General features: G+C 31.7%; 2 protein-coding genes across 4 annotated transcripts in view; one reads left to right on the top strand and one right to left on the bottom strand.

Moving 5' to 3' along the window:
* Positions 1–4,691, bottom strand: part of LOC136028606 (cilia- and flagella-associated protein 157-like) — a 28,044-nt gene extending 23,353 nt beyond the window's left edge. Inside the window, exons 1-2 of the mRNA XM_065706434.1 lie at positions 4,236–4,691; positions 2,012–2,180 (exon numbers count right to left, since the gene is read on the bottom strand). Coding sequence (XP_065562506.1) covers positions 2,012–2,180; positions 4,236–4,375 — 309 coding nt within the window. The 5' untranslated portion in view covers positions 4,376–4,691. The remainder of the gene's footprint in view (positions 1–2,011; positions 2,181–4,235) is intronic.
* A 2,825-nt stretch (positions 4,692–7,516) lies between these two features.
* The window catches only part of LOC136028877 (protein phosphatase 1 regulatory subunit 21-like), a 48,265-nt gene continuing 36,943 nt past the window's right edge, over positions 7,517–18,838 (top strand). Inside the window, exons 1-3 of one of the 3 annotated variants that reach the window (XM_065706820.1) lie at positions 7,517–7,712; positions 14,109–14,283; positions 17,862–17,930. In XM_065706820.1, the coding sequence (XP_065562892.1) occupies positions 14,233–14,283; positions 17,862–17,930 (120 nt within the window). In that variant the 5' untranslated portion in view covers positions 7,517–7,712; positions 14,109–14,232. Of the gene's footprint in view, positions 7,752–14,108; positions 14,284–17,861; positions 17,931–18,838 lie in introns of all 3 variants that reach the window. The other 2 variants (XM_065706819.1, XM_065706822.1) reach the window with 2 other exon arrangements.

Below are 18,838 nucleotides of genomic sequence, written 5' to 3'. Positions count from 1 at the left end.
AGTAAATTGTCTCTTCGGATCAAATCTTTAAGTGCTTGTAGCATGCCTCAATATGTGCTTTCTGTCTTATCCGGCAAAAGAAATTAAATACACGGCAGATGTCGCCAACCTTTGCACATATTGTATATAGCTGGAAAACAGCCGGGACACAGCCTTGGATGTTCCATCACCAAAAAAATACTTCTGATCCCTCAAGATACTCCAACTATATCTCAACGACCCAAAGCAAAAATTATTTTTGTATGGTATCGTAAAGGACAAAATCTTGGTGCAAATCAAGGACTTCAAAGGTCATCAACTGGGGTTCTCGAAGATTATAATTGTTTTTTCGTATCTCTTGGAAAATGAACTCTTCTAAGGCATTCTTGGCAGGCATTCTAACGCTAAATGTCTTCATTATCAATTCAGTCAATCTGTGTCATGAATCAGTTGACACAGAGGAAGTTGTTGCTGCTTGTTTAGTGTTGTACTTTATTTGAGAAGCCCTCGCACTGATCGGATCACCAGGGTATGAAGGCTCACTAGGCTTTGGTCATTGACCAACCTATCGGAACTGAAACAGATCTGAGTTATGTGGTGGTTGAGCTATTCGATGGTTGAGTTGTTGGGTGGTTGAATTTAAGGCAATTGATTTAAGTGGTACTTGAGCCCAGGTGGTTGAGTTGTTTGGTTCTTAAAGCCGGCGTCAAAAGTGTATGGGACAAATCGATGATATGAATCGAATGAAGCTTCAAAATTAGTAAGTCTGGCAAGAAATTATTTGTTATTGTCAGTTGTTGTTTTCTCTTTTCTTCTTTTTAGGGAGGAGGAGGAATAGAATGATTTATCTGTGGTCATAAAATAAGAGTAAAGCTTAGTCATGGGGAAACAAAGGAGGAAAAGTGTGTATGATATGCTTTCTATGGTGCTGGATTAAGGAAAAATTATCAATCTTGGGTCAAATGGGCCAAATAGAGGGACTTCCTTGTCCCTGGAAGGAAAGGGTCATAGGAAAACTGATTTTATCTATGATCTGTGTTTGATTGGTGCACATTTAAACCAAAGAAATGTATTTTCTTCGTTTTCCACAGTTTTGTTGGAGTTCATGATAAAAAGCCCTATTAGCAGACGCGTTCAAACCACCTCTAATTTTTGCTATATATAGGAAGTGAGAACAACTTCACCTATTGAATTAGGGACAGGAAATGTATAAAATTTTGGCATACGAAAAGTCTTGGTAGGTTATATATTGAATTAGGGCAAAAAAAATCTGTGGAATAGCCTAACATCATTTGAATTAGAACCAGAAAATTTGTGAAGCTAGAACATACGAAATTCTTTAGGAGAATTCAGATTTTGAATTAGGGCCAAGGAATTGATGAAGTGGTCCGAGGTCTTCTGAATTAGGGCTAGGAAATCTGTAAAATTTGAGCATACAAACTGTCCGTAAGGGTCAAGGGTCATATTGAAATAGAGCAAGGACGTCTCAGAAATATCCCATTGTTGTTTGAATTAGCACTAAGAAAATTGTAAAACTGGAACATAAAAATTTTGTTTTGGAAAAGTCAGATATTTAATTTGGGTCAAAATCTCGGTGAAATAGCCCGGGGTCAGGCCCAGGAGCTCTAGAAAGTTGTAAAATACGGAGATCTTTTATAAATGTCAGACATTAAATTAATGCCAAGAAATCGTAGAAAACTTGATGTGTCGGAAGAGGTCAGCTGCGATTCGGCCTGATTAAGATTTAAACATTTATTTTTGTTATAAAATACGCATGGCTTATCTGCCTTATAGATAGAGCGATCCTGTCACATAATTCGTTTTATTCGGTAGTTTTCGTAGGGTACTTAAACTATTAAATCGCTATCCAAACCATGGATTGTTTTTATGTCCCAAAATTAGACTCCAGGTTAAACCCCAAGCATAGATTCAAAACAGTCCAGAAGCCTCCAAACCAATGAAAGCCACCAGTCTCAGCAATAATTCTGTAAATATCGAGTAATTTTTTTAAAGTAAAGGAAATTAATATTACCATCTCTAGTCCATGAAGACGTTCTTGAATTTCAGCTATTTGGTCATCTTTATGTTGTAGTCTTTTGTTTAAAAAGATTGATATGTCGTCTTTAGTCTGTATGCTATTTTCAAGTTGTTTCTTCAAATCTTCGATCTGAGTTTTGAGGTTTTCATTTTCAACCTTTGTGCTGGAAATGTTTTAGATTTTTATTAAAGTTTCATTAAATAAATTCTGTATAAAGTTCATAATTCTGTAATAAAGTTCTGCATTGGGAGTTTAATATTATCCCAAAGATCACTTGCAAAACAATCTCTTGGTCTGGAAAAAAAAATCCTAAGATAATAAACATAATATCTATCCTTTGTATACTTTTGATTTAAGCTATAAATTTGTCCAAAGATCCTAAGCTCTTGACTATTATTTTGACATATTCGAGGAAATACCAAGAAGTGGTAGCCATAAGCTTTTAGAATATATATATATATATATATATATATATATATATATATATATATATATATATATATATATAGATTGATAGATAGATACTTCTTGTAACAAAAGCCACTTAGATGCTGCTGATATAAGATCAGCAGCATCTAAATAAGGTTTGTTGGTTTGTTTTGGCACTTAATTACACATGATGAGCAAAAAAGTACCAATAGAAATAAATAATAATGATAATAATTTATTTATAACCTACAAAATATATTAAACTGTGGAGTAAACACACAAAAAAAGAAAAACAAGAAAAAAACACAACAACGTAAATAACATAACAGCATAACAACATACAACATAAGTAAATTACCTCAAATCAAAAAATGGCCAAAGAGGGTCAAAAACACCAATCATTTGCCGAGTTTTAAGAGATATAAGAGATATGGTTTCATTTCCATGCTCATATTGGCTTTTCGAATGGGCAAGTAAAATCTAGTCTATAAGTGGTGCTTGTTTTTTTTAAGTTGCGCTTAAAAACGGTTCAGCGATGACAAAACAGCCATTTATTCCTGTAAAAAACTAGGGTATTTTGTTTCAAACAGTTTTACTTAAAGTACTGGGGAAATTGAAACCGATTCCTGATTATTGGAATTGGTTAAATGGAAACTATCTTAACTACCTATATATGCCTTAAAAGGTATATATATATATATATATATATATATATATATATATATATATATATATATATATATATATATATATATATATATATATATATATATATATATATATATATATATATATATATATATATATATATATATATATATATATATATATATATATATATATATATATATATATATGGAAACTGTTTACATATATTTTAGAAATAGTAAACATCGATAATCTAATCTTCAACGAAAATGACTGTAACAGGAATAGACTGTTTTTTAACAGGAAACTTATTCCTGTAAAAAAAAACTAGGGTATTTTGTTTCAAACGGTTTTACTTAAAGTACTGGGGAAATTGAAACCGATTCCTAATTATTGGAATTGGTTAAGTGGAAACTATCTTAACTACCTACATATGTCTTAAAAGGTGTATATATATATATATATATATATATATATATATATATATATATATATATATATATATATATATATGAAAACTGTCTACATATATCTTAGAAATAGTAAACATCGAGAACCTAATCTTCAACGAAAATGACCTCCATTTGCATTCTTGGCAATATATATATATATATATATATATATATATATATATATATATATATATATATATATATATATATATATATATATATATATATATATATATATATATATATATATATGGAAACTGTCTACATATATCTTAGAAATAGTAAACATCGAGAATCTAATCTTCAACGAAAATGACCTCCATTTGCATTCTTGGTAATAAAAAGCTTCAAATAATAAAAAGGGAATCAGCATAAAATAAGCTAGAATACAAGGATCCACACAACTTAAGGAGTAATTTTCCTTTAATTATATAGTCACCCGTGGTAACAAACAGACCTGGAACCATAAAAATATTAAAATACTAAGGACACCCCCAAAAAGCCAAGCGATTTTAATGAAATTAGTATTGGATCCATCTGTTCACCAGGCCAAAACTATTATATTGCTTTGACTTATTATTGCGAAATTATCTAAATTTGCTTAACAAATAGCGAAATAAGCTAATTTTCTTGTTTTCAATAAATTTGTCATGGAAAAAAGTGTCAAACACTTGACTCTTATTTCTTACTTTTTAAGTTTCTCCTCGAGGTCGTCAATTTTCAGCTGATAAAATTCTTTGTCCAAATTTGATATTTGTTTTTCTACTTCATCGAAATCCTCAAAATTGGAATTTCTCGATACACGGCTGACCTGGAACCATAAAAACATAAAAACATCAAGGATATTAAAATATTATTTCTTACACCCAGGACCTATCTAGGTTTATAAATGACTGAAAACAGCAATTTACTAAAATTGATCTTCGGTTATTTAAAAATTGGGAAGTTTTCAGGGCAGTGACATATTTTTGTTAGTGTTGCAATCTTGAGCCGTGAACATGAATAATCACAATCAATTAAATAATCTTAATTTTTTTGTCCGTAAGATTTCACACAGCAACACAGTGTTTATTCCCACGTACAACCCTACCTTCAAAGTAAAACCATATCTTCTTAAGCTCTTTGATGCCATATATCCTTGGAATTTTTTTTCGGCACAATTTTTTCATACACTTTTTCTTTTCATTTAACCTCCGGTACTAGTGAAAACTGCGCAGCCATGTAAACACTATTTTTTTCGTAATTAAAAACTGAATTGTCAATCTTTTCCAATCTTTAAAAAATACGTGATTGTGTAAGTTTCTTTAAAACAATCATATTTCATTATACTGCCCTAAGCTCTGAAAAAAGCGAATAATGAAAAATACATGTGCTAAAAAACATTAAACAAACACAAAGTAGAAACAATAGGGGAATTCTTTTCAAGACAGTGGAGATTAATTCAGTGGATATTTCGACCCTATGTCCAAGGGCCGTCTTCAGCACAAGACGAGAAAGAAAATATATATATATGTATATATAAACTTTCAATAAAATGTGAGAATTAAAACGAATAATATTTTTCTAAAAACTTTTTAAAAACAGCCCTAGCATCCTTACTTCAACGAAGTTCAACCAGGAAAAATATCTTCGTCGCTAAAAAATATCAAAATGTAAACATTGGAAAGCAATAAAGAACTGGAGGAGCTTTTAAAATATTTTGTATTAACGTGTAGAAGACACCAAAAAAGTTATATTCTGTAAGTTTTATCAAGGTGAATCATGGTTGAAGCAATAGCTGCGAACTAGTAAATAACAAACAATAGTCCATAGTCAACAGAAGTCTAAAAAAGTGTTAAAAAGGCTGGAAATTTAGAGAATAAATAGGCATCTTCAGCTAATTCAGGAATGGTAACAATTATTTTGATTAGCTCTAATAGTAAAGTGTTATATTAAAAGCAACTCAATTGAAAATTCAAAAACAACCTCAAATCCCTGGAAAACGGAGTTGGGTTGAAATGCAAAGTGCACCATTGGAACTATCGGTGCTGTAGACCCCTCAAAGCAAAGTTTCAGCCCCTCAGCTTCATACCGTCTTCGAACAATAGGGAAAGTCACTTTTGGCATGGAAAGCACTGATTTATATAATTTTTTTCGTTTTTTTTCTTTGTTTTCATTTTACGTTTTCGTTTTCTTTCGTTTTTTTTTCGTTTTTTTTTGCTAGTGGGAAACTGAAACACCATTAAGAGCTTTTTAGGGATTTGTTTGAAAGCTAATTTTTATATCCAGTTTTTTACTAGATTGCAGCTGTCGCTACATCCATGATCACTAGCGTTTTATAAATTTGACTTGTTAACGCCATCAAAACTGTCATATGACACCCAAAAACTGTGCTTTGTAAGCCATTTCTGGAATTGAATAGCTGAAAAGAATTGAAAGCGTACCACAATAGTTGCCATGGTTGAAAATCCTTAAACCTGGGTTTACGATCCATCCTCTCGTATGTGAAACCTCCTAGTACCCTTAAAATATTTCCTAAATTGTCTACTGAGTAAGAAACTAGGTCAGTTCTAATGAATTGGCTAATTCTAGATTAATCTAACCTATTGCTGTAAATTCACAAAGATTTAGCGGGGGGGCAGAATCAATTATTCTTAATGTTTAGACGGTGGCAAAGTTGTTATTTTATCAGATTTTTTTAACGGTAATACCAACAAAAGACATTTGACAGTGAAATTACTAAAATATATATATTTTTTTAATATAGGCAGAACAAGAACTTGGGCGATACAGACATCCTTTCCGCACCTTTTTTAATTGACACCACTGGAGCTAGCAAGCAACTACCTAAGAGCATTTTACCAAAATACATTTAGAAATTGAATGCGGCGAGTCTTTAACGACTTATATTAAGGGAAAGTTTAATTTAATACATTATATATATTTATAATTAAACATGTAAGTGAAATGTGTAAATAAAATGTGTAAACGGGATTCTAATTAATGTAATGTTCTCTCAGATCTAGTTTATCAAAGTTTATCATGCTATTTCAATATTTTTCTCTTTTTATTTTCATATTTTTTAGTTTGATCAGTTTTATTTTTGTTACTTCCTGTTTCAGTTTCAATTGTTTTCTCTCTCAGTTCTAGTTCCAGGTTATTTCTAGTTTTTCATAAATGTATTCACTATTTTTTATTCTATTATAGTCTTCATTTTATAATAAGTATATTTTTTTTTGGTTGATACGCAACTTCTTTGGTGTACACAAACCATACATTCTACCAGGTAGTAGTCACTTCAAATCGTCATACAGCAGCCTAAGCTATGTAAGGTAAATAATATCAATAGTTTATATTTATTCGGCTAAAAACAGTCCACCATTCAGAACATAATTTACACTACTATAGAAGTCATGTAAGCAGTTGTTATAGGCTTACATAGACAGTTTGCATTCACGATAATTTATTTTCTGAAAGCCTAGTTACTTCTTTTTTGTTGTTTGTTTTAGTCATGAGCCAGTTTACAACTATAAACTAACTATTTTGTATTTGGCTGTAGCTCAAAATCTGAATTGTATATTTACCTGTTTTTGAAGCTTCGCACTTTGACGATTTGATGATTTAGCTGATGCAATAGGCATCTTCCCACTGGAATCCCTTTTTGCATTCCCTTTCATTGGCATTTTCCCTCCCAGGGACAATAGAGTTAAACTCAAGTTTATAATTTACCATGGAAACTAATGAACTTGCGATAATTCGCTTTTATGTTTCATATTTATAATACAAAACCGGACACTCCGTAATCAGCTCAGACAATTTTGAAAAGCAATAAATTAATTTCCAAATATTATAAGAAGATATGTAGTTTTTAGAGTATTTATATCCTGTATAACATTTACATTTCAGTTAAAATCCAAGGCATATTTATGAGTTGGTAGCCCTGCCTTTCCGTTGTTTACAGAATTTCCGATGGGATTTTGTTTGTAGAAGAAGTGAAATAATTTTGTTAGTCTCTTCTGTTGGAGTGAAGAGAGTAAATTCTGTATGCTCCATCATCCCTCTCACAACAACATAGTCTCTTCTGCAGAAACAGAAACTTTTAAGAAAGTTCTTACTAACCAATCGTGGCCTATTACTTTATTAAAACAATAATTGAGCAACTGAATATTTGTTCTAAAGATACAAGGGTGAATATCAATGTGACTCCATTATTGACATAGGACAAGGTGAACACATTCACTAGATGCTTTTTTTTCACGTTCTTTATAGCCTAAATACAAACTAATAATTATTCTAGGCAAAATTCTAGTTTAGTGACTTTTGGCTATCTTTTAAAGGCTTTAGGCTAGAAAAATGAAACTTCTACAGGCTAAAGTATATCTTGGGAAGGTATTTTAAAGTACCCATCTCCACTCCTTCTCCTTCAAGAGGGCTGTGAAATTTGCCTAAATGACAGGAATATACCTATTGAAATTTTATAAAACAACATTTTACCTTAATTTTCAATTACCAGTTGCTTTTTCTCTGCCTTTAGCTCTGAAAATGCAATTCCTGTTATTTGAGTAGATTTCTGAGCCATAGGCCTATCAATGTTTTTTTTTTTCAAAATTTAGGAAATGTATTTGCATATCTTTAAAACCTTATAAATTGGTATTGAGCAAAGTTGTGAAGCTGAAAACAATTTTGTTATACTTCATTCAAGCAGAAGATCTATTTTGCAAGGTTTCACTTTTATAACACAGTTATTCTTAAAGGTCATCAAAGGTCAGGACCCTCTAGAGGGAGAGGGAGTGGAGGGATGTACTTCAAATACCATCCCATGACATACTTTAGCCTTTAGACCCATCCCTGAAAGTTTCATTTTCCTAACCTAACCCCTTTATGAGATAGCTAAAAGTCACTAAACTAGGATTTTACCATTTCCTTTCAATGTTTTTTCTCTCTCTTTGTAATCAGGCTCTATGACCTGTAATAAGTAGTAAACTTTGGTTTTTAATAGCATATAATTTTGGTAAGAAAAAATTCAATAGCCTACATCAGTTGACACATTTTCTGTGCTTTTTCTAAGTATAAAAGTTGCTTGTGGGGGAAGCTCTAATTTGAGTCTTAAAGAGGCCCCACAACATTATTTAGGTTATTATCTTGTCTTATGGGTAAATCTATGACAGTTCATATAACTGACTCACCAATAAAGTGAATATAGGCTACCACTTGATGCTTTTTTTCATGCTCTTTCTAGCCTAAATAGACAAGCTAATAATTATTTTATTTGCAAATAGGCCTACACCTCCTGTGATGTCATATATATAGCCCTGGTAAAATATTTTATGGTGTTTTTCTTCTTTCAATGTTTTTTTCTCTCTTTGCAATCAGGCTCTATGACCTGTTATAACTAGTAAACTTTGGCTTTTAATAGTATATAATTCTGGTAAGAAAAAAGCCAATAGCCTACATCAGTTGATGCATGTTCTGTGCTTTTTCTAAGTATAATAGTTGTTTGTGTGGGGAAGCTCCATTTTGTGTCTTAAAGAGGCCCCAAAACATTTATTTGCTATTACCTTGTCTATAGGGTAAATTTATGACAGTTCATATATCTGATTTACCAATAAAGTGAGCATACCATTTGATGTTTTTTTATGTTATTTATGAATACAATAATTGCTTCAACAACAAATCCAAATCCAAGCACTTTTTAACCTAAACTAACTTATTATAAATAATTAAGGCTATATATTGAACATAAGGAGAGTGGAATAAGTTATAGCAGGGCTGCATGTAGAATGTATTAGCCATAATTATTTTGCATATCATGAAGTAAGAGTTGTTTTCTTGGCATATTTCCTTCTCATGAGCCCCCAATCTAGACCTTTACCCAAACTAATGAGACACAAAAAGCTTTTAAATGAGCCCTCAAACAGGTTTCTTTGATGCTCCAGTCTAACTTAAAATGAAAAGAAATTAATATATATATATATATATATATATATATATATATATATATATATATATATATATATATATATATATATATATATATATATATATATATATATATATATATATATATATATATATGCATGTATATATATATATATATATATATATATATATATATATATATATATATATATATATATATATATATATATATATATATATATATATATATATATATATATATATATATATATATATATATATATATATATATATATATATATATATATATATATATTAAGGGAGCTGCCCCTCCTCTATACCTTGCCCTTTATGCTAAAGTTTGATTTCTTGTCCAAATTCTTTAAGAACAACTGCTGAAATGTAAGGACCATTTAGTTAAAATAATAAGCCTTTTTGAATTTTTTAAAAAATTAGTGTACAGATGTCTGTTGCAAGTTATTATGTTTTTCCTTACTTTCAGTTGAAACTTTTTTTTTTATTTCTGATTGTTTTTAAATTATGTCAGGAAATCTGGCTCCCCCTCAGTGGAAAATCCCTTCCCTCCATGGGAAGTTCCTCCCATGTAAAATAATCCCCCCCCACCAGGGTAATTTACTCAGACAATTCAATTCTGTCTGAAAAATCTCCTATGGATGGTTCCAGCTGACATTTTTTTCTTAGCACACTTTCATTTGAAAAAGACTTTATTTTCTGGCTGTTATAAAATCATGCCTGAAATCAAAATCTGTGTGGTTATACATTCCCTTGACAATTGAAGATTCTGATGTTAGATTATTGGAGATTTCAATGGTAGGCTATTTATGGTTTTGAACTGTTACAATCAAAAAATGGGACAAAATCACATTTTTTTAGTGTCATATGGCAATTTAATGTAGCATTAGGCCTATTATATAAAAAAAAAATAAAAAGCATGCAAGTGAGCAGTAGCTTTCAAATCACTTCTTGAATAGGTCTATGGTGTTCCAGTGCCCTATCAGTGCTGTTCCCATAAATTTGCTTCCATAATAAACTTTTACTATTACAATGGACTGAAATGATAGCTCTCATTCCTGAACAAGAATTAATGGCCAAGTTTTTGTACAAAACAGCTATTAAATATTTTTAAGCTTTTGGTTACTATGTTATGGGGTTTGCTCTGTTCTAGGCTGCTGCAGCCAACTGTATATTATATTTGAGATTCTTATATGTGAGTGCTCTATTTGCCTGTCCTATGTATTCAAGTATATAACACAGAAAGTTTTTTTTTTAGAAACAGGGAGGGGAGGGATAGTATTACATTAAAGCAACATAAAACTAAAAAAATACTGGCATGAGAATAAGAATAGCCTATGAATAAAGACCATTTTGTTCAAGTTAACTTTTAATCACTTCTGGCCATATGGGCTGAGTTAAATTTTCCAGTTATATTGTTGATTCAAAGAGGGTCAATTTGAAGAGGGACTGAGCTAAATGAGGGTTGACTGAGTGTTGAGTTGCATAGGGGTTGAATTGAATAAGGTTTGTGCTAAATGTGATTTGACTTAAGCAAGGGGCTGAACCAGAAAAAAGTTAATATTTTTTGAAGCTAATCCTCAAGTAAATAAAGGTGCATTTGTATATGCTCATTAATTTTTTTCTTATGTACATTTGTTTTTTTTCTGTGCCTTCTCCTTTTGTCATACTTCTAGAACATAAATAAAATTTGTATTGACTAATTAAAGCTTTTTTGTGTATGAACATATTGGTACTTGAGCTCACTTGTTCAACCTGCTTTATACAAAAAATCTGAACATTGCAGAGAATTGTTAAGGTCCCTTACAATTCTGCTATAGGCAGGTTGTTCTGTATATGTTAGTAAAATAGTGACACAAAACACCACTATTATACTGGCTTATTTTTTTTATTTTTTTTTATCAGGTAAATAGTTGGGTGGGAATAAAAGGTGTAAAAGTAAAGAAGATTGATGTCAATGAAAAAAAAAGAGAGTAATTTTTACAGGAATATCATTCAAATCTGTTAGTAAGAAAATGACCAGCTAGCTGTTAAAATCCATTGGCCGCCTCCCCTCCCCCCAAAAAAAAATCGACTTGTGAGCCACTGCTTACAGTAAACTACTAATTTGTTTTTTAATTTTTCAGAGATATTTTTTCAAACAAATAATAATTGTCATTAGAAAAAAATTACATTTCTAGCTTCCATGAATTGGTTGCTTTTTCAGTTCAGTTCTTCAGTAACATAGACATAGAGGAAGGTTGTACTGTGTATATATTAATTTCATAACTTTTCAAACAAAAGAAGATTTCAGAGAAAAGTAAAGAGCTACATTCAACCAAAGACAAGCAGCAATAAAGTCAAATGAAAGTTCAAGTGTAAAACAATTATGAATCACTATGTGATTAAAGGATTCCTAAACTGGCAGGAATTACACTAACTAATCAAGTAAACTTGAAACAAACATAAATACCACAAGCAGGAGTAGAACTAGTACCCCTTATGCCTTCTGAAGACCAGAACTTCAGTTGCATATCTTACAGGCAATGTCTTTTGATTTTGTTTTACACCTCCTTAACTTTTCTTGGAAGTTTAAACTTAATACCTTATCCTGTTCCTGGGATATTGCATCTGTGCTGTTTTGACAACCTGGATGCACTTGAACTCTTGATTTATTTCAATACTGGTTGTAGTAGTAGAAGTAACAGTTGTAATAGTATTAGTAGTTGCAGTGGCAGCCATGAGTGGCCATAATTGCAAGTAATTGTTGTTGCAGCCTCTGTCATAAATATTTGCAGTGGCAGTTGCAAGCAATCTTTTGATTTAGTTCATTATCTTCAGCATGATACCCTCATTATCTTCAGCAAGTTCCAATGTAATACCCTTAGCTGTTCTTGGAATATTGTACTGGAAACTTTTTGACAATCTGGACACACATAGTGTCTTTGATTTAGGTTTGCATCTCCCTTAACTTTTGTAAAAGCATCAACTTAATGCTCAGATCTGTTCTTGGGGTATTGCATCTATGCTATTTTGACAACCTGATTGCATCAATATGCTCTTGATTTAATTAAATAGTAATACTAGCAGTTTAGTCACAGGTACAATTTCAATAATAGTTATGGCAAGTTTTGGCAGCTGCAGTGACAAGTAGTTGCAGTTGCAGTTGCAAGTAGTCACAGTAGCAAGCTATCACAGTTGCTGTCAAAGTTGCAAGTATTGACAGTCCCTTTTTTAAAGTAGTCACAGTTGCATTTAAATATAGTCAAAGGTGGTTGTAGTTGCAATCCCAGTCACAAGTAGTTGCCATTGTAAGTAGTCACAGTTGCAATTAGGCACAGTCTCTGCTGCAAGTAGTTGCAGTTGAAGGTATTCAGTCACAACTAGTCACAGTTGCAGTTATATGCAGTCACTGTTGAAGTTGTAAGTAGTCAAAGTCAATGCCTCAAGCAGTTGTGGTTGCAAGTGCTCACAGCTGCAAGTAGATGCAGTTGCAGTCACAAGTAGGCAAAGACACAGTTGAAAGTAGTCCCAGTAGCAGTAGTAGTAGTAGCAGTATAAACTTGAGACTCTTAGCTGTTCCTAAGATATTGCAGACACAACTGCTGGATAACCTGGATCTACATAGTGTCTTTTGATTTGGTTTGATGCCCCCTTAACATTCCTGGAAGGTTTCACTTTAATTTTCTTAGTCATTTCAGGCATACCCAGAATGAAACATTCCACCTTTTCCAGTAATAAGCCCTTCATTAACAACCCTGGCCCTAGTGGTTGTGAGGGGTCATGCTGTACTGGAGTCATAGTCATTGGACATTTTTGACTGTCCTGAACAAAGTAGCTATTGAAACAAGGGGTAGGGGAGCCTGGATATCTGTCAATAATTTTTTTTCTTGAAAATGACACTATAACTTTCAATATCCAATCAAATGTGCTGCCACCAAAGTCTCTAAAATAATTCCTTGCACAAAAAGTGGTCTGGAAAAAAACAACAATAATACATATAGCCTGGTTTGCTCTTTACTTTGGCAACGTTATTGCACTGCCTGTGATAGCAAGAAGAAAAAAGTTATAAGTGCAGCACCTCTCCTTAGGTCTGGAATGAGCTTAATAACAAGGGTTTATTCAAACTTGGACTGACAAAAATAAACTAAGATATTGAACATGATATAAATAGTTAAAAATGGCTGCTATATAGTGGTGATGGAAAGTAGAAAAGTAGGGGATTTTGTATTCCTATAAACTAATGTAAACATAATGAGAGCATCTTCACAAAAAATAAACCTAGCTCTTTTTTGTTTTGTTTTTCTAGCACTGAATATACAGAAGTGTGTTCAGGTTTAACTCTCAGGATGAAACCAGGGCATTTTTCTTGGGGGAGGGGGGATAAGAAAACAACACACTGTTTGGCAACAGTTTTCCTCAGGTGGTGGTCTTCAGACCTATCTCCTGATTTTATAGAGAATGCCTCCTATCCCCTGCTGCATTAAAAAATCAAAATGCTTTTAATTTGCAAAATAAATACAGGCTGGATGTATTCTTGTTTCAGGTTTTGACAACTAATAGTTATTATGTTATATTACTATACCTTACACCATCTAAATAAGAATTTAGTTATCTTTGCAAATGTTACTTTTTTTTCCTTTTTTTTTCAGATTTTTTGGTCTCTAGCAATGATCTTGAGATGCTAAAATAATAACTTTATTGCACTTAATAGCTGTGCTAGCTAGTAAACGACTATCCTGTCTGAGTCAAGAAGCTGAAAGATTACACAACAGAATGTTAAGAAAGGAAGGAAATAATGCACTAAATAATATTGATGTGAATAAGGTAATTTGTTGTTTGTGCATTAACAATTATTCACAGATCTGCAATAGGGTTTGGTGGAATCCTCAGGTTTTGCAGACTGTCTCTAGAGGCTCTATGAGGAAGAGTGAGATAATAGTTTTCATGCTAACTCTTTCATGCAAGAAAAAAACTGAAAGAGATATATGATGTTCATGGATTCTTTGAGAATTTACTTTAATTTACCTTAAATTCAAACTTTAATAAGTAACAGTGGTTGTGTAACTGCCCCTCTACATGCCCCTGCCCCCTATAGATTTGGGTGTTTTTATTAAAATGCCTTTTTTGGATATGTTTATTGAAAAAAAACACAAAATTGCCCCCCCCCCCGAGATTTTGGAAAGTTCATTCGCCCTCCTCACTACATTTTGTGAATGAGGCCCTGTAACTCACTTAATTATGTAGTGCTTCTATTGTAAATATATTGTCAGTTTCAATTGATGATGGGACGAGACCGCAATTTTTCTTGATTCTAACCCCAATTTCAGAAAATTATTTCTTGCTTTAATAGTCTAGTAAAAATGTGGTTTGACCTCAAACGAGTTGCTATACACATGATTCTTTCACTACCCAACTAAACAATAAATGCTGATTTTGAATCCAAAAAGTCTGCCGCTCTAGCTCTCCCACAAATGTGGGTTTTTTTGGGTCGAGGGTGAGTTTTTTAATGTAAAGAATGCTGCCCAAATTTATGAAGTGGCTTAGGGGTTTCATTTACCATCAGCACATGCATCAGAACATTGCAGCAGCTTGGATTGAGGCTAGATACGGTGAGATAACCTATGAGGCAAATTTGAGGTATATAAAAGTCTGGCTTTTTGAAAATTGTCATCATCCACGAGTTTTGAAGGATTTTTGCGTCTCCAACTCTTGGTCTGAAAATTTTGCTTCCTAACTGATGCTGATAGATTGCAGTAGACGCAGAGGTAGATTTGAGGTACACAAATGTAAATGTGGACATCAATATTATGGTTATAAAGATGAACCATGTGAAACCTATAAAGATGAATCAATAGGAAGTCCTTCAAATGCATGGTCTTGGTCCTTCATGGTCTTACTCTTGGGACTACCCATATTGGATTAAATTACATGAAAAAAAGAACTCAGCATGAGAGATATTACTGCAGAACTGAATAAAGATATTTCCTAAATTTTATTGGTAATAATTAGTATGTTCTGTCATTCTTATTGGTAATAATCAGTTTCAGGGTAATGTTCAGTATGAGAGATATTACTGCAAAACTAAATAAAGATACTACCAAAATGTATTGTTAATAATCAGTATATTTTATTGGTAATATTTAGTATGAGAGATATTACTGCAAAACTGAATAAAGATATTACCAAAATTCTGTTGGTAATAATCAGTATGTTTTGTCATTCTTATTGGTATGTTCTTTATGGAGATATTACTGCAATACTGAATAAAGATATTACGAAAGTTTTATTGGTAATATTCAGTATGAAAGATATTACTGCAAAACTTAATAAAGATATTACCAAAATTTTATTTGTAATACTCAGTATGTTTTATCAGTTTTATTGGTAATAATTAGTTTTATTAGTGATATTCAGTATGAAAGATATTACTGCAAAACTGAATAAAGGTATTACCAAAATTTTATTGATGAATTAAGGAAAGGGAACTTTCTTAACTAAGCAAAGGATAAAAAGCTTACCTTTCAAAAACTAACATTAATTAACATTAGGGTTAACAGTATTGTCAAGCAATAATTCTCTTATGTCATTCAATTGAATTGTTGCATAATAACAAAGATGATTATACACTACTGCTTAATTTGTCATATAATGCTTATATAATAGAAGCATTAGAGTCCTATTAGACTATTATTGTACCCAAAGTTTACCTACCCTTAAAAGGTTGTGAAAAAACAATAAAGCTTGTTTTTTCAACATATTTGTCCCTTAAGGCTTATTTTACCTTGTAAATTTTAATTGGACTAAACCACTTTAGGCCTATTTTGGCTAATAGGCCCAAAGTTTATTGTAAGTACTTATATGTCCTAATACATAATAATAATATACTTCATAACAATACTGTAGGAACAGTGCATGAAGGTAATGGTGCAATACAACAGTACATGTAGCAACAGTGTTGCAATCCCTGCATGAAGATTTAGTGATATGACTATGAGAAAGTTCAAGTAAGAGCCAAAAATTATGGGGTAATTTTAAGAGTGGAAAATTCAGGACGAACTATGGCCTATAGTAACCAAAATCAAAGAAATAATAAAAAATATCACCGACATCATCTAGCAGTTGCCGTTTCTTGGAATATGTTCAAGTTTCTTAATTTTATTTCTTTCAGAAATAGAAATCAGAGACTAATGATAGACAAAACAGAATAATCAGAGACTTAATGTTATTGTTGTTTAATTGTTTTTGGTGCTTTACTGTTTTTTATTTATTTATTTTTTTCTTCGTGTGTGTAATGTTATTGTTGATTTTCGCTTGTGTTTACTCCACTATTTAAATTTTTTAAGCGGGTTAAAAGAAAATATATATATATATATAACTACTGTATGTTTACCAGTAATACTGATTTTGTTTTATTATTACACATAAAGAAAAATACCCAAGAAACGCCAAACCCCAGATGGTGCTGTTTATGGTCGACTTTTGCGCCAGTTCCCACTCCAGCAAGTTGCCCATATTCTTTGGTGGGAGCTTTATGTAAAAAATACATGCAATTTGATTTTTTGAAAAAGCTGAACTACACAGTGGAATCCTTTTGATTACGTGGAAAATTTACTCGATTCGTTATTCAGTTCTAATCTTTGAAAGACTATGATTTTCTGTTCTGATTAACATCTCAGCACTAATTTAAATTTAACAATATTTAATTACTAAATTAAGTTCATTATAAATCAATTTCATTAATTTAATTAAATTAGCTTATTAAATTATAATATATTCATTATCAAGCTAAACTATTAAATTTAATAATCTAAATAGGCCTTTAATGATATTTTTATTGCTATTTGTTATGTCTGTATTACTATATTTATAATAGGCCTATATAATTTTTTTATTATTATTTTTGCACCTTCTTGCCATGCCCAGTTGCGCTTAACAAAAGAAAACTATTAACAAAAAAAAGCGAGAATATGAAATCACATAAAATAGACTGTAGTAATAATGACATTATTGTTCTTTCTCCGTCACGTCATGTCCAACTCGCTGATAGCTATGTTCCTTCCCCTTGAAAAACTCCCTCGGAAAATCCCCTTCCCCCGCCAATCCCTCTTTGCTAAAATTCTCTTGCTAATGCCCCCAGAAAATTCCCCCCTAATGTAAAACTGAGCAGCCGCAGAGAAAGTATGACAAATAAAAAGAATGAAGAAAGAAGGAATTTTGAATATTCTCTCCATATTTTAAAATATAGGCAGAATATGTGGCATTGAATATTTTATAGTATTTATTTTTACGTTTTTATTTTATTTTAGTTCCATTTTTGTGTTTTTGGGAGTTGAGTTATTGTAGAAAGGTAAGATAAAAGTTCATGAAATAAGTTGAAAACATATGTCCTTACATTCTTTCAGGTGAAATCTCACATTATGCATCTTCGACAAGCACTGCAAGAAGAACAAGACCTTAGTAAAAGCTTAAAGGTATCTTTTTCCTTTATTTACTTCCTGTCATGTTTAACTGCCAGAGAATGATGAATTTTAGTTGTAGTATTAACAATTTTATTTTCGGATACCATAAACAAAATGAATCAATATTTCCTTCTGCTGTACAGCTATAATTAAATTTGGAGAAATGAAGGCTAAAACACTGTAACAGCAATTAGAATAACTGAAACTGGAATTGTAATAACAATATATATTTAGCTGTTAAGTGGGTTTCATTCCTTCAGCAACTTTATGAGTGTTCAGTCTCATTATATTTTTCAATTGAGGGGAAATTACATGTTAATTTTCCTGCTCCGTGTTTATCTGAAGCTCCTCCCATGTGAAAACGTGGGCCTAAAAATGAACTTTTTGGGGCTTGATATAATGGGTATGGCTATTAATATAACTACATGATTTTCTGCTGTTTTGTTACAATAATTATACTTGGGGGAATGAAGGCTAAAACATTAGAGAGAGGGAGAGAGACAAGCATTATTTAATTTCACAACAACAAAATCAATTAACAAACATAGCCACTACTAGAAGGTTAAATATCCAGTGCGTAGTGACTCAATTAATTAATTAATTGACATTATCCATAACGTATAAATAAATATACAAAAAACGAAGAAAAATAATAAAAAGAAGAAAGAGAGAGAGAGAGAGAAAAAAACGACTAAGCCCTCACAAGAGAACCGTTCTCAACCTGCATCTCTACCAAGTAGGAACTTTTTGATTTGTGATTTAAATAAAGAAACTGACTCAGAGCCCCTAATGCTGTCCGGGAGGCTATTTCAGAGGCTTACACTCATATGGCGAAACACATGAGCTGATCTCACTGTATTTCTTGTCTCAGATACTAACTTATCCACATTTCTAGTATGATAAGAATGATAATCAGAATT

This window comes from Artemia franciscana, chromosome 7 (assembly GCF_032884065.1).
Source record: "Artemia franciscana chromosome 7, ASM3288406v1, whole genome shotgun sequence".
NCBI classification, from domain to species: Eukaryota; Metazoa; Arthropoda; class Branchiopoda; order Anostraca; family Artemiidae; genus Artemia; species Artemia franciscana.
The sequence above is the reverse complement of the archived record's forward strand: the minus strand, read 5'-3'. Positions and strand labels throughout refer to the sequence as shown.